Raw genomic sequence first — 16,537 nt, 5'->3', positions numbered from 1 at the left:
TTCCCAGGTGCACGCAGTTCAAAGGGGAGTGCCTGTTCCAGCTGGCCACCCCCGTGTGCTGCACGGGTGCTCCCAACAGCTTGGCTCTTGGAATGGCCCCCCTCTTGGTGACACTGTAATCCCCTCCTTCAAAATGGGAGGTCCGAGGAGAGCACGGCTTTCCGGCCTGGAGCTGCTGGTTAGCAGAGGGAGCATTCCTGGGCGGAGGCGTGGAGCGTGGGTGTCCCTCCTTCTCACTGCTCAGGGCACACTTGCTTCTTTCTCATAAGGGTCCCTTACCTCCTTCCTCTCTGCAGGGCAGGGAGGATCCTCACCCTTAACCACCTTTTCTGGCCCGGGGAATGATTCTCTGCTGACCTTCTGGCCTGGCTTGTCCTGCTCCGAGAGCAGTGCGCTCCCCTCCTGGGGTCCTGATTGCTGCTCTCTCCCAGCCCTGAGCAGCCCGCCCTCCTGTCTGTCCCCTCCTCTCACTGGCCCCTGTCTTGGTTCAGGCCCTCCTGCTCTGGCCTGCATGACTGCAGTAGCCTCCTGACCTGCCCCCCGTTTTACCTTGCCTCCCCTCTTCACCTTGCGATTCACTCCAGTGACCTTCATAAAGCATCCATCCCATCGTGTGGTTCCTAGGCTTAACATCTTTTCCTGGCCCACTGGTGCCTTCTGGATATGATCTGAAGTCTGTAGTAGGACTTGCATGGCTCTCCTCGGTGACTCACCTTCTCTCCCCTCCTTCCCTCCGTGCCCCTACCCACCCTGCCTCTGGGCTTCAGCTCAGGCTTCCCGTCCGCCTGCACACTTCTCTGCCCTGTCCCTGCCCAGTTGAGGGGTCCTGAGTGCTCTGCACCCCCATCTAGCACTTGACACTTTATTGCCATTATCTGGGGTGGGGGGGGCAGCGTCTGTGAATGACTGGTCTGCGTCTTTCGTGTATCTAGTTGTGGCCGCACACCCTAACCCTTCCTCGGTGAGCAGTGCTTGAACAGATGAGTGATTCAGCTGGGGCATTAAGCACGGCTCACGTGTCCAGCATGGCCCTCCGCCCACCCCTCTGTTTCTTCTCCGTCTCCTTCCTTGAGTGCTCCTGAGTTACCTGCCTTAGCACGCGAGGCCTCCAGCCTCCTCCTGGCCTGGAAGGCGGGCCTCTGGAATTCTGCCTCTCTGCTTTCTCACATCCCGTCAGGCACTAGGGCCTGGGATTTTGCTCCCTTCTTGTGCCTCCTATGTCCCTTACTCTTCCCTCTGCTACACTGCTTTCAATCAATCCTTCATTTTTTCCCTGGGAAAGCATCCCCAGGACCATGCTTCTGATGGCCCCTTCCCTGCCTAGTCCTTCCTTCATATTGGGTAGGACCTTTCAGAAACGCAGGTCTGACCATTTCAATGCCCTGCTTAAAATCCTCTGTCACTCCCAAGTGCTCAGGCTCAAATTCACGCTGCTTACTTAGCCTGGCCCCACTCTGGACCCCTCTCTTTACCTCTGTTTCCTGCACAAACCCACCTGCTCGCCAGCTCCGCCGAAGACCTAGCTTCCAGACCCACTGAGCTTCTCACAGCCCCTTCCCTTTGCCTCTGCCCTGTGCTCTGCTTCAAGTGCCCTTTCCCTGTCTTCACCTCCTGCCTCCTACTTGTGCTTGCTACTTCCTTCAAGCATCGCCTTCTGTGGAGAAGCCTTCCCTGTCCACCCCCAAGTGCATACCTTGTCAATTCTTACCACGTTCCTTACCTCCTTTATTAGCAAACCTGTAGGGAATGCCTGTTCTGAGCCAGGCACTGTTGTAGGGGCTGAAGAGACCGCAGTGAACAGATCAGGAACCTTCCTGTTCTCATGGGGCTTAAGTCACCGTAGCAGTCGCTGTGTCTGGTTTTCTCTGACTGGACCAGAAGTTCCTCGACAAGAACCTAGCGGTGCTGCTCAGGAAGCTCTCAGTGCCATTGGCATCCTGGCCCCCCATCCAGCGTCCATTTTCCCCTGATTACAGTTCTTTCCAGGGGCCTGAGGGGACTGGCTGGTACCAGGCCAAGTGCTCCCCTCCTCCACCCCTGCTGGGAGGCCTGTTTCGGGGAGGCAGGAGATCTCCTAGCCAGCTCGGGGTCTCACTGCTGGGCCTGGGATCCTCGCAGAGGCTGTCTGCAGGGAGGCTGTGTGCGGACCGCTCCCCATGTGCTTCTCCCGCTGTGTGCAGGGTTTGAATCTCCTGCAGGACCCACCCCGTCGCCCTCAGCGCCCCCGGCACCCCCGTGGCAGGGGCGCAGTGTGGCCAGCTCCAAGCTCTGGATGTTGGAGTTCTCTGCCTTCCTGGAACAGCAGCAGGACCCTGATACGGTAGGTCCTGGCCTGGGCCTGGCCAGCTCGCTTACCCGCCCCCATTCCTGGAGGCTCCCGCTCCCGTGTGTTCAGCTCTTTCCCCACCTGCTTCTGGCTTCCCGCCCTGGCCTTCCGCCCCACTCTACTTTTGGGTTTCACTTAGATCTCCTCTTCCTTCCCAGGCTTCCCGTCCACTGGCCCTCCCTCCCCCTTTCCTTTCCTTCATCCACCCTTCCCCCTTCTTTCCTCACTCCGCCGCCTCCGCCTCCTCGCTTCCCCTCTTCCCCTGGCTCCCTCCCCTGGTTTCTTTGTCCATCTCAGTGCTCTTGGCCTCTCCCTCTGCTGGTCCCTCCCTGACCTGGACTCTTCCCTCCCTGTGCTCTGCCCCCCCCCCCAGCCCTCCCCCCTGCTCCATCCTTTCCCCCGTGGCTCTGAGGAGCCTCCTGTGTCTGACCCACATCCTGGGGATGCCATCAGAGACCAGAGCCCCACCCCCACCTGGTCCCCTTCCACGTCTTGGGGGACCAGCGTCACCTGGAAAGGTCAGAGGAGGTGGAGCTGGAGGAGGCGAAGCAGATACAGCGCCAGAGCCCGGGGGACTTCACAGACCATTTCACTCTGACGTTTTCAAACTTGTTTTTTCAGCTGAGGAACCATTAATCCAACTCTTACTCAGAAGCCCAGCGTGTACAACAAAGTAGACTTTCTTTGGGTGTAGCCAGGTGCCTGTGAGGGTCACAGGCAGCCTAGCCCCCATCTGCGGGGTGGAGCACAGTTGAAAACACCTTATCTAGGTCAGTGGTCTGATATCACAGATGAGATATGAGAGGCCCAAAGGTAGAAAATGACTTGCGTAAGGCTCTTCAGTGACAGAGCCGGGACTGAGAGTGATCCCAATCACTGCAGTTTACTGAGCACCTGCCAGGTGCAGCCAGGGTCTTTATATGCGTTCACTTTGCTTTACATCGGATCCTTTTCCTGTCTCCATTTTACCAGTTGGGAAACTGAGGCCCAGAGCGGTGAAGTTACTTGCTCCAGGTCACACGGCTGTGATCTGAGCTCTGGTCTGCTCTGTCTGCCTTGCTACCTTGCACCTGACCCTCAATCCTGCTTTTCTCTCCACAGTACAACAAGCACCTGTTTGTGCACATCGGCCAGTCCAGCCCAAGCTACAGTGACCCCTACCTCGAAGCCGTGGACATCCGCCAGATCTATGACAAATTCCCAGAGAAAAAGGGGGGACTCAAGGAGCTCTTTGAACGGGGACCTTCCAATGCCTTTTTTCTTGTGAAATTCTGGGTAAGCCCTTTGATAAACTCTTCCTTCCAATCCCTAGTATACGTTGATGATAATGAGAAAAGAAGAAGAGTGGGCATCAGGTGCCCTTTCCACGAGTAGAAACCCAGGGAGGGCGGGGCTAGTGCAGAGGGCGGTGCAAGCACAAAACGGCCACACAGGCGGGAGGCTGAGTCGAGGAGCAGCCATGCTGCCTGAGAGCCGAGCCAGTGAGGAAGGCCCTTTTCTGAGAGGTGTGATGGCAGCCACGTCCGGGCAGGAAGTGTAGCCTCAAGGGGGCTATAGTACTGGAAAAAGACCTCAGGGGACACTGAAGGAGGGGTAGGCAAAGAGCCCACATGGACTCTTTGAATGCCAAGTCCAGAATTCTCTTCAGGGCTCGAGTAGGGCGGCTGTTGGGTTGGGCAGGGCTTGCAGAAGTGGGCTATAGGATTAGGATAGCTCACCGCAAGAGAAACACCCACCCAGCTGCCCACACCGCCCAGCCCATGGGCTTAGCCGCTGTTGCCTTCCCTGCCTCACCCCTGGACAGGTGCTGTGTGAGGAGAGCTCCCTGCTTTTGAAACATCTCCTCTAAGACCAGTAGGTATAGTACCTGCTCTGGGGGCTTGCCTTCCAGGGGCCCAGTACACACAGAAAAAGGGTGCAGGGATGAGAGTATGACAAGTGCACACTTAGCCAGTGGCGGGGAAGTGCAGCAGGGCCTTCTTGCGTGCTGGATGGAGCCTCTGAACAATTTCAGAAGCATTTTATATATAATTCCGGTGGCTTCCGGGCCCCTAGCTAGGACCCTCCAGCCTGGCTTTCTGTCCTTATCATCAAACCCCCCATGAGCCTGGTGATCTCCAGAAGAGACAGTGCCGGAACTGAGCCTCGGGGCTCCTGAGCTTTAAGGTACTTGGTTTTTGCACTCTGCAAGCTTGCTGTGCGAGCAGAAGGGAGTCAGACCGGGCCTTTAGGGACGGGCAGGATCTATCAGGCAGAGCCCGGGAGGGGCTGCTACAGCCTGGGGGAAGCATAAGGAAGTGGGCTCCAGAGGGGAAAGTCATGGGTACGGGTATGTGACGGGGAATAACGGAAAATAAACCTGGAAAGGGGAGTCAGATCCTGAAGGTCCTCCTCATACAAAATCTTTGTTTTATCCTGGGATGAAAAATAGGTAATTTATTTTTAAATCAATGGATATTAATAGTTATATTATTAATTAATACCAAGAGGCTTGTAATGAGAAGCATCAGATTTTTGTCCCACTCCACCCCAGCCCCAATCCCAATCCCCAGAAGCAATCAATGTAAATTTTTGCTGTTTGTTCTGGGTTTTATCTCCTTAGTTCAAAGTCATACCCTTGTCTTGCTATACCTTGATATCACCACTAAGACATTATGTACTTGTTCTGGTACTATAGAAAAACCTTAGTGGTGTTATATCACTTTTCCCCTCGTCATCTCAATCCTATCATATCTAGTAAGTTGTATAATTTAATAAAAGTAATAAAATGTTTATGTTTTCTTGACCATGCAGATTGACCGCCAGAGAGCCAAGAATTATGCTTACTATGTAATTATGTATTATAATTACATTTTATTTCTTGTACAACTTTTTTGTTTTTTCCTACAAGTAAATGGCTTTCTTACTAGTGTATTTCTAAATAATCCTATTAAAATTTTATGTATTGTTCCATCATAACCATCATATAAATTTTTTTAAGAAGTTTTTCCCCATGGGGTGCCTGGGTGGCTCAGTTGTTAAGCGTCTGCCTTCAGCTCAGGTCATGATCCTGGGGGTCCTGGGATAGAGCCCCAAGTCGGGCTCCCTGCTCGACGGGAAGCCTGCTTCTCCCTCTCCCACTCACCCTGCTTGTATTCCCTCTCTCGCTGTCTCTCTCTCTCTGTCAAATAAATAAATAAAATCTTAAAAAAAAAAAAAAGTTTTTCCCCAAATGCTCACACCCATCAAATCATTCATCAATTCCCCCTTTCTTTGAGATTCTCCTCCCGGATGCCTCTGTTCTGCTCCAGTCTGAATTGGTTGTTCTCGACTTGCTCTGTGGTTGTCATCTGGAGCCTGCTTTTACTTTTCTCCTGTATGGAATCTATGGTTTTCTAGATCTCATATTTCTCTCTGTTTGGTGTGCCTGCTTATTTTGCTGGAAAGCATTCTGTAGTACCTCCCAAAGGAAAAATGTGTGATAGATAAATGTTCAAGTCTTTGCCTGTTGTTTTTTACTTGGTTGATAGTTTGGGTATAGAATCTAAGTCATGAATCATTTTCCCAGCAATGATTTTCAAGAATCATTTTTCAGGACATTGCTCCATTGTCTTCAAACATGAGTAGTATGATTACGTTCTAATTCTCTGTCCTTTGTTATGTCACTTGGGTTTTTGTTTTTTGTTTTGTTTTTGTTTATTATCTCTGAAAATTTTGCATTTCCTTTCTATCCCTTAGGTTCTTAAGTTTCACACAGATGAGCTTTGGGATATGTGTGTTTTTACCTTCTGATTTTTTCAGCCAGGCACTTTGAATTGTGAGATTACTATTTCTCAATTTGGGGAAATTTACTTACATTATTTCTTTCCCTCTGTTGGCTCTGTGTTCTTATCGAAGAACCCCTATTAGTCTTATGTTGTATATCCTAGGTTTACCCTCTATGATTTTTACAATTTCTTTGTTGATTTTCCAACTCATTTTCTTGGAGATTTCCTTAACTTTATCTTCTAATTCTTCTGAATTGGTTGAGTGTATCTGAGTACATATTACATAAAACCCAGTGTAGCAGTGGCATAAATAAGTAGTTTATTTTTCTTTCATATAAAGTAAGTCTGGAGGTAGACTGTCCAGGGCTGGTCCAGCAGCTCCTTGAAATCACCAGAGATCTGTCTCCTCTCCAATTATCCTACCATACATAGTGCATGGCTTCTGCCCTCAAGGTCATGGCTTCTGGAGTTCCAGCCATCATATTTATATTCCAGGCATCAGGAAGGAGGAAGCCAACTTCGTTCCCTCTATGGAGCTTTCTTGGAAGTCACACACAACACTTAATTATGTTGTATGGTTGCAACTAGCTGCAAAAGAGCCAGGGAAATGTACTCTTTTAGTTGAGTAAACTGCGATTCTGAATAAAATCAGGGTTCTATGACTATAGAAGAAGATGGATGAGTCTTTCAGTTGCTAGTGTGTTCATAGTTCAGTTGATGGCATTTTTCTTTTTTAGTGGTTCAAAAGATCATGGTGCATTGTACAGTTGTGGTGGATTAGGTTAGTGGAATATGGTGGCATTCTCTGCCCCACCTTCTACTGAATATTTAACTTTGACCATGATATTTTTAATTTTTAAGAGTTCCTTCTTGTTCTTTGATTACATCCTGATTTTGTTTCATGACTACAATTTTTTTCTTATCTTTCTGGGGATATGAAGTAAGAATCATTTTTTAAAGTTTCTTCTGTTCCCTTCTTTGTCTTTGTTTCCTTTTCATCCTTTTTTTTCTATCTGTTTTGATGTCTGACGATATCTATAACCTTTGGCCATATTTTTTTGGTCCATATTTTTTTTAACAGCTTTATTGTTTTATAATTCACCTACCGTATAATTCATTGACTTAAAGTGGTACAGTTCAGTGTTTCAGTATATTCACAGAGTTGTGCAACCAATCAATTTTAGAACATTTTCATCACCTCCAGAATAAGCCTCACACCCTTTAGCTACCACCTCCTATGCCCACTTCCTCAGCCTTAGGCCATCACCAGTGGGGTCACTATAGCTTTGCCTTTCTGCACACTTCATATAAATGGAGTCGTACAATATGTGGTCTTTTGTGATTGGCTTCTTTCACTTAATGTAATGTTTTCAAGGTTCAGCTGTATTATAGCATGAATCAGAACTTTATGCCGTTTTATGGCTCAGTAATACTCCATTGCATGGAGTTTTGCTGATCCATTCATCAGTTGGTAGGCTTTTGGGTTGTTTCCACTTTGTATGAAGAATGCTGCTGTGGACTTCATATACAAGTTTTTGTGTGGCCATAGGTTTTCATGTCTCTTGGGGAGACACTTAGGTATGGAATTGCTGAGTCATACGGCAGCTCTTTGCCTTTTTGAGGAACTACCAGACTGTTCTCCAAAGTGGCTACACCATATTACATTCTCACTAGTAGTTATACGAGGGTCCCTGTTTCTCCATATCCTTGCTTACAATTGATATTTTCTGTGATTATACCCATCCTAGTGGGTATGAAGTGGAATTCTTTGTGGTTTTGATTTGCATTTCCCTGTGCTTATTGGTCACTTGTATATCTTCTTTGGATGAAGGTCTGTTGAGCTCCTGCCGATTTTTAAATTGGGTTGTCTTTTATTCCATAATAAAAGCTTATGAGCTTTTATATTATATGAGCTTATATATTATAGATAGAAGTCCCTTATTAGATGTGTGGTTTGGAGATACCATCTCCCAGTCTGTCAGCTCTGTTCACATTCTTGATAGTGTCCTTTGAAGCATAGAAGGTTTTCCTTTTGATGACGTCTGATGGATTCTTTCCTTTGTTGTTTGTGCCATGTCCATATTTAATAGTGATTGAAAGCTCTGTGTACAGGTAGGACTTGTCACCTGGTGGGCTTCACTTTAAGGTGCTTAGGGTTGAGGAGCCATCTGGTTTTTTTGAGGGAACCAATAAATGTCAGTATGTTTATTAGACCTTTTTTTTTTTTCCTTGAGGTGGTTTAGTTTCTCCAGAGAAGACTCCTTGAATTGCGCCCCTGGAAGGGGTATACTTGGTCACTGCATCCAAGGCATGGGGCAGTGAGGAGGGCTGGGGATCCAAGCGTTTCTTATGGCAGCTTTCACTCAGTTCTCTCTCCCCCTCTCTGACCTGCCGAGGCTCCCTGAAACCTGAAGCCCTCCTGTTTAATTTCTGGTGATTATTTCTGGGTCTTCTGCTGAAGGGTGGAAGAGGTGGGCCTGGAGACCTGACCACTCTTGGTAGGGCCTTTCAGTTATTTTCTTGAGTGAAGCCTGTGCCTTTCCTGCCCGCACTGTCCTGGCCCCTCCAGGCCCGAGCCTCTCAGGGCTTCTCTCAAGCACGCCAGCTCACTTATCTCTAAGCCCTCTGCAGGCACTTTGAGGCTGTGATTCCATTTGCTTCCTTTGCCCAACTGAGTTCCTTCTAGCTCTGGTCAGACTTCGGTCTTCTTGAATTTGTGGAACTCTCTTGCCAGTATGGTTTTGTCTCCATTTGCTTTGTCTTTATGGTGCAGCACATTAAAAAAAAGTTCTTTGCTATCATTTCTAGTTGGTTCCCTGGAAGGGGAAAAAATGAACTTGTATGGTCAGTCTCCCATTTTAACCAGATGTCCTGGAAAGCAGTTTTAACTGGAGTGTCGCCTCTCGCGGATTGGTAGTCCTTGTTTGGCATGCTGGGTTGAGAAGACCCAGAGGGAGAAGGTTCTGGATTGACTCGTGATGACTGCCGTGGGTGTAGCAGTGGGGGCAGCTAGTGGTACACTTGCGACGTATTTGCCATCCCTTCTCTTAGGTAATGAGGAATCACTGGAGGTTTTTGAACAGGCGGGACAAGGCCAGAGTTGTCCTGAGTTGGGTCAGTCAACCGTCCTGACTGGAAGTGAGGAGGAGGCTGTTCTCGTTTAGGTCAGGCAGGCGCGTCAGCCTCCTGAGAGGTTGGCCTCAGAGTGTGATGTATTGGGCAGGATGTCTTTCTCCCTTCTTTCAGGAGGGGCCGAACCCACTTCCTTCACCCATTTCCTCTTCCTACTCCCGCTTTCAGCCCTGGACATGGAGGTTGGAACTCCGAGGCGCTGCTGTGGGTAGCCGTCAGGCCCAGTGCTGTACGGCCAGCAGCCGCAGCTCCCGTTGCCTACTGCGCGTCTAGGGAGGCTCCTGGCCTTCTTTGGGGAAGCCCGCACCCCCTCTTGAGTGCTCCTTCCTCCAGGCCCCCAAGCCAGTCCAGGCTTAGCCTTGATGTGGAAGAAGGAGCTTGGGGGAGGTGATTAGTGACTCTTTCTCAGCACCGGGTGGTAATTTCGGATCAGAAGGAAGGCCTGGTTGGCAAGAGGCATTTGTGGGAACAGTACCTGGGCGGGGGGGGGTGGGGGGGTGTGCTGAATTTGGGGCCTTTTTCACTGGCTCCTGCCTTCTTTTAGCCAGTAGTACAATTCTGTGTTCTTCTAGCCACCGTCCAGATGAGGACCATTCTAGGCTTCCCATTTCACAAAGTGGGGGGACACTGAGGCATGGAGTGAGCAAGGGCTTGGCTTTGAGACACCCAGCCAGGGTAAGCCTCTTTCCTTTGGTCGTTCTTGTGATATACGTGTTGTGAAACAGGTCAGGGCATTCCGTGGAAGGCTATACCAGGCCCTGTTAGTCACTTGACACGTATCAGCACGTCTCATGCTTGCCGCAACACCGAAGGCAGGTTCAGTTGATGGCCTCATTCTCTAGAGGGGAAACAGGCACAGAGCAGCGAAATGACTTGCCAGGGTCACCCAGTTCATAGCAGCAGAATGGGGATTCACACTCAGGGTGTCTCTAGGGTGTGTGCTTGGAACCAGGACCCGGAACTGTTCGATCTTACAGAGTGCCTAGGGTGCCCTCCAAGCGGGGTCCTGAGCTCCCCCTGCTCCTGTCGGAGAAGGCTCCAGATTGCCTAAGAAAGGATCCACAAGGCCCTGAGGAATAGTGATAGTGTGGAGACGGCAGACTGAACGGTGCATCTAGCGTAGAGTTGGGCAGTGGGGCTTCTTGGGATTTCTAGAGCCCAGGCTTGCCTTCCAGAAAATGAGGAGGATTGTCCTGCCTGGAGGTGACAGTGGGCAGGTAGGAAAAAGGAATTATAATTGTCCTCTCCAACCTTACTTATAGCCCACATCCCCTCCTTCCTTCTCATGTTTTCGGGGAGGTTGGAGGTACTGATGGATGGGAGAAGGGAAGGGGGAGGGGACAGTTGGTGCTGAGGAAATTGGTCAGGCTGGTTCCCTGTGTGGCCTCTGCACTCTGCCCGTGGGCTGTGCACATGACCCCTGCTGTGTGGACCCAACACGGCCCGTGTCTTCCAGGAGCTCACATTCCAAGTGGGAGGATCTGGAGCAGATCTCAGGGTCCTGGGGCAATAACAGGTATACAGATATAGGAGAGCGTGGTGGGCTACAGGTGGGGCCCTCCTGGTGTGTCCTGGGAGAGCAGGGGGGCAGCAGTGGGCTCCAGCTGGGACATAGAGGCTCTCGTCTCTGCTCTGCTGCTCGAGAGCTGTGGCCTGAGCGAATCTCCGCTTCTCTGGGCCCGTTTCTCCGTCTGAACCATCAGCAGTTTTGTTCTTGAGGACCTGCAGGAGGCTATGTCTCTGAGGACCCTGAGGTGCCCCTGCCCCTTGCTTGAGCCCCTAGAGCCAAGCCCTCTCTGAAGACCAGACCAGTCAGGGAGAGGACATGTGAAATCAGAGACGGGGTGGGGCATGTCGGCGGCCAGGGCTCCTTGGCAGTCATCTGGTCCCTCCTGTGTGGGGAGGGCAGAGGCTCCAGGGGAGTACAAATCTGTGATGGGGGAGAAAAGAAATGCTCCTGTTTGCTAAGCATGAGCCTTTTGGTCACCCATGGGGTCCTCACAGCTAGCTCTGGTGTTCCCAGCCATCTGGAACCCTCTTCTCCACCCTGGCCTGGCCACTCCTTCCCCTGCCATCAGCTGTTGTGAGGCTCGCCGCACACCATTAGAAAGGAAAGCTGCTCAGACATGGAAACAAAGCTGCCTCCCCCGAAGCCTTCCCTTCTTTCCCAGCCCAGGCCTTGGGCATGCACACTGGGGAGTTGACCAGGGCCCTCATGGAGTGGGAGGAGAGCTTTGATGTCCCCAGCCCAGCCTCCTAGCCCATCCCCACTGAAAGTTGCTGTTCGTTGATGGGATTGCGGTAGTAGTTCTTAGTAGTTCTTCGGCTCCTGGCTGCCCGGACCAATCACTTCCCCTGGGGCTGGCTTCGCGGTGCCCGAAGGCTTGAGTTGTGAGGCTGTGCTCTGTTGGGTGGGACATGCGGGGTCTGGAGGGGCAACTGAGAAGCTGAAGTCTCTCCCTCCTTCCCCACAACATGTGGGACCAGCTGGGGCCACCTCTGTCCTCGGGGTGGGAGGGAGGGGGCTCTTGGACACAGGGTTGTTAACACCAGTCTGCAAATTGAAAATGCCGGGCAGAGGTGAGCTGAGGCCTTGGAGGGAGGAGGGTACCCCAGACCAGCCCCCATCCCAGCTGCTCCCTTTGGGCCCTGACATTTCTCCCAGGCACATACCAGCACATGACAATGAATCTGAGCCCCTCCTGCCCCCACTCCGGGGCTGCGGCTGTCTCGGCTCATCTGTCAGTCACCTGATCCCCCACACCTGTTCCAGGCCCTGCCTGGGCTGCCCACCCGCACCACAGCTATGAATAGGGTGGAGGGAGGAGAGCGTGGGGGCATTTGGAGGACAGGAGGGCAGGGGGGCAGCCTTCCTCTTTGGCTGAGAAAGAGAAGCCAAGCCCATTAGAGTGAGGGGTGCCAGGGTGGACGGGAAGTGTGGGAAGTGCGGCTGCGGGAGAGGGGTGGGGTAGTAGTCAGGAGGATGGGGCATTGAGGAAAAGATGAGGTGCTGGGCGGGGCTTGTCTGTGTCACCGGCTGCATCTCCTGGCTCCGTGCCGTGCAGCCACTGGGCCAGCCCTGGGGCCGACTTTGGATGGTCATTTGCGGGAGGTTTATCTCTCTCCCACTACCTCCTTATCTCTGTCCCTCTCTGCACCACTCAAACACCATCGCACTTACGCTACTTGCTGTCCCACCAGTTAGGGATTCCTTGACAGCAGAGACAATGTCTCAGCCTCTTTGGGCCCCACTCCCCTTGACCGTGCTGGGCTGGGGCAGGATAAGTGGGTGACTGAGGGATGGAAGGGCCAGGTGAGTGGGAGGCTAGGACCGAGACCTGTGTTGTGGTGATGCGGGGCTCACCTCTCTTCTCACCCAGCGCCACCCAGAGGTGAGAGGTTGAACAGCAGGCAGCCTTCGAGACCGGCCCACCTCACCCTAGGCGTGGCCCAAGCCTTGGGAGAGCTTAGTCCTTTCTGGCAGGGTGCTTGCCATCTGGAAGGGGCCAAGGCCATCTGAACAGATTCTGGCAGCACAAGGTGATGAAGGGCATGGCATGTCCAGGGTGCTGTGGGGGTGCTAGGCAGCCATGACCTTTGTGTGCTGGGAAGAACCTGGGAGGGATTGGGCCAGTCCTGCCTGACCCTGGTGCACAGCGTTCTTTTAGGTGACATACGAACAAATATTTCTTCAATAGTTTTGCAGTTATTATCACAGAAAAAATAGAATCCCTGATTTCATGGATAACCTTGCTTATTAGCATGGGCTTAAGGAAAGAGTGGATTTAAGAGAAAGCAGTAGGGGCATAGTAGGGCCTGTGGTAGGTGCTACGCAAGTGCGCCCTTACTCAACAGGACCCCGGCAGTGGCTGTGGTCTGAGAGCCATCATTTTGTGCCTGGGGCCTTGCCGCTTGGCCGGCACCCACCCTCCGGTGTTCAGGTGCCTGCCCTTCCCAGGCAGCCGGCTTCCTGCCAGCTCTTTTTCATGCTTCTGCCCTGTGCTTCTAGCTGCAGTATACTTCGAGCAAACTGTTCCTTTTTAAAGAAGTCTGGCAAACTTGGTCTCCTAGGAGGAGCATGTGACTCAGCGGGGGAAAAAGACGGAGAGCTGGATTTTGGTCCCAGTTCACCTTATACATGACTGTAAGGCCTTGTGCCAGTCCCATCTGCCCTTAATTCCCAGCCCAGCGAGGCCTGGTCCATCCCAGCCGGGACTCAGGGGCACCCTCTGCTTGCCCAGCTCCATCCCCACACCAGGGTGGGGGCGGAGGCCAGCCGAGGCGCGCGTGAGGCTGGGATGAGGCGCGCGTTTGCAACACTCCTGCTGATTTCAGAGGCTGAGCCCTGACTTGAGTGTAGCTGTAGTTCCTTGTTTTCCTGTCTCCCTGGTGGCCTCATTAAAACTGGCGCAGAGTCACTAAACCTGTGCCATTCCGATCAACATGAAAACAGCCTCTTTTTTTCATCATGAAAGTAACACATCCTCATTGTGTTCCCTAACCTGCTTTTTTTTTTTTTTCCCCACTTAACAGTTGTTGTAGTCAATTCACAATAGTAAACACAGGTCCTTCTCAACATTTTTTGTGGCTCCATAATATTTCTATTGTGCTGTAAGACATTTAACAGCCCCCACCAGTCCAGAGAATGTTCTTGCTCTTGGAAAACTTCTTTCCGCAAAGGAGAGAAACATAATAGCTGAGCATCCCCTAATGGCCAGTAACAGAACTGCCTGGTGCCCGTCTCTGAATGGTGCCAGAACCTTCCAGGGTTCTGAGGAGTCCCTTATTTTTGTGTAGAGGAGTCCTTGGTGTCAGATTCTTGAGCTGCGTCTACAGCTTCTGCTGCCTCGTAGGGCTGCCGCACTGCGGGTCCAGCCTGGCAGGGATTCCAGGCTGGCTGTGTAGGTGGGAGGAGAGGCTGCACCCTCACACTAAGCCTTTTTAAATCTGTGCATTTGTTCTGAGTGCTAAGTTGCTCTTTTAGCACCCCTGGCTCAGATGGGGTGATTCAGTGGGGGGCCTAAGTTCTGGGGATGGGGATGCCTAAGTGGCAGCCTCAGAGCTGCCAAGGCACTGAATTGTCTCATCCAGTGTCTCCCTCTCTCTTCTGTAACTCTGCCGGATTCAGTTAAGTGCTGGAGTGGGAGCCTGAACACCTGGGGCCCGTCACTTGTCCACTGTGTGGGGTTGGGCTGGACCTGTGGTCAGGGAGCCTCACTGATCAAACTGAAGCCGAGATCCTGCTCTATCCCTCTTGCGGGGGTGTGTGTGAAATCAGGAGTCTTACCCCACCTTTTCTAAGAGGAAGATTTCAAATCAACTCAACGTCCAGCGGGAGGTACTTTAGGCTCTGCTGTCAGCAGAGGAAGAAAAGATGTGTGTTGGGGAACAGCAAGAAGCTGATCTAGAGGACCAGGGGCCCCCAAGCCAGGCTGGGGAGTGAGCATCATGTTCTCTTATGGCAAGGGGCTCAGTGGGAGCGTTTTAACCATGGAGGGATGCAGTCAGACTTGTTTTTGGAAGAGAACTCTCAGAGAAGTTAGAGAATGAACCAAAGGGGAGGAGACTGGCATTGGGGGGGATTCGTCTGGAATCTGAAACAGAGATGTAAAAAGGTCAAGGGTGGCTGGACTCAGTAATGCCGTAGAGATGGGTGAGAGGCCGGCCCCCAGAGCCATTTCCAAAAGAGCACTGGCAGGGTCCAGTGACCAGCTGGACTGGAGGATGAGACATAGAGGAGTCCCAGCACCCCCTCCTACTCTCCCCTCTGCCAGTCTCCCATTCTGGCTTTCTGTTCCCACGCTTACTGCACCATCAAAATCGACTCTGGAAAGGATCTGACAAATTCATACTAAAATAGAAATGACTGATATAGATTCAGATGTTTGCAGTTTAACAAGAGCAAAGCCTTAGACTATAAAACTTGAATCCTAAAGACAAAGTTGGGGGCCGCACCTGCTGGGTGTGTTGGTGCCTAAATGGGTAGCAGAGGCCAGCGACTAATGCAGGTGACAACGTTCTCTTTTTCAATTGTTGAGACACCACACCCTGACGTTATGCCAGGCCTGGGTGTGGAGAAGCATGGAAGCTTTCCAAGATCCTATTCTCCCAGTTCTTTTTAGGCCCTCCTGATGTCTTCCTGGCCCTGGAACCTGGAGTGGCCCCAGGGTTCTCCTCCATTCCACCCCCAGCAAGGCCCCTGTTGACTCACCTGTCCACTGCTTGTCTTCCCTGTGTCTTTCTCCAGGCAGACCTCAACACCAACATCGAGGATGAAGGCAGCTCCTTCTACGGGGTCTCCAGCCAGTACGAGAGTCCAGAGAACATGATAATCACTTGTTCCACCAAGGTCTGCTCTTTCGGCAAGCAGGTGGTAGAGAAAGTGGAGGTAGGAGCCCCCTCACCCCCCACCCTGTGTGTTTGTTAGGCCAGGCCCTTCCGTGCCTCAGTATGCCCTTATTCCTTGTCGCCACCTCTTTCCCCGGATTTGTCTGAGTCAGTGAGCTCTTCCCCTCACACATCTGGCAGTTCTTGGTAACCACCTCCTGTCCAACAATCAGATGCCAGGCTGGTACCCGGGAAGAGACCATGCCCATCCCCGGGCTTCTCGGCCCCGCGACCCCTGTGGTCATCTGGGGACTGTGGAAACGCACCAGTGCCTGGAACCCGCTCTGCAGCAATAGTAGTTTATAAAATGCTTTTTGAGTTATTTTTAATTAAATGTTTATTTTGAGATAATTATGGCTCCACATGCAGTGCAGTTGTCACCCCGTGTACCCTGCACCTGGCCACATCGTGCATAGCTAAAGTATCATCCTGGCACCCAGGAGATGGACATCGATGCAGCCCAGCAGTGTGGTTCAGATGGCACCTGCTTCCATGCACTCACTGTGCCTGTTAGCGTGTGTGTGCAGCCAGGACTGTGTCACTGCTCTGTCCTGTCTTGCCTAGTGCCACTGCGCTTATGTTCTTGGGCTCCCCCCTCGTCGACCTGGTCTGCCCGTCACTGACCGAGGAGGTGGACAGTGAGTGGGTCATGGAGCTTCCCCCGAGAGTTGGGCCGGGGCTAGAAGTGGCCAAGAGAAATTCTAAGCCCCCGCTGCCCCCTGGGTCCTGCAGACAGAGTATGCCCGCTATGAGAACGGCCACTACTCATACCGCATTCATCGGTCGCCGCTGTGCGAGTACATGATCAATTTCATCCACAAGCTGAAGCACCTGCCCGAGAAGTACATGATGAACAGCGTGCTGGAGAACTTCACCATCCTGCAGGTGTGTGTGTGTGCTAGGGACAGGTGTGCTGCAGGTGTGCGGCGGGAGGGGATCGGTGGGT

At 51.9% G+C, this 16,537-nt stretch overlaps 1 protein-coding gene across 4 annotated transcripts in view; it reads left to right on the top strand.

Moving 5' to 3' along the window:
• Window positions 1–16,537, top strand: part of TEAD4 (TEA domain transcription factor 4) — a 66,448-nt gene that overhangs the window by 44,812 nt on the left and 5,099 nt on the right. For all 4 annotated transcript variants that reach the window (XM_035028459.1, XM_035028460.1, XM_035028461.1 and 1 more), the window contains 4 exons: window positions 2,181–2,320; window positions 3,428–3,601; window positions 15,452–15,592; window positions 16,324–16,476. In XM_035028459.1, the coding sequence (XP_034884350.1) occupies window positions 2,181–2,320; window positions 3,428–3,601; window positions 15,452–15,592; window positions 16,324–16,476 (608 nt within the window). The remainder of the gene's footprint in view (window positions 1–2,180; window positions 2,321–3,427; window positions 3,602–15,451; window positions 15,593–16,323; window positions 16,477–16,537) is intronic.

The sequence above is a fragment of the Mirounga leonina genome, unplaced genomic scaffold (genome assembly GCF_011800145.1).
Source record: "Mirounga leonina isolate KUSES-001 unplaced genomic scaffold, KU_Mleo_1.0 Mir_201, whole genome shotgun sequence".
NCBI classification, from domain to species: Eukaryota; Metazoa; Chordata; class Mammalia; order Carnivora; family Phocidae; genus Mirounga; species Mirounga leonina.
This window is presented reverse-complemented; position numbering and strand designations above follow the sequence as displayed.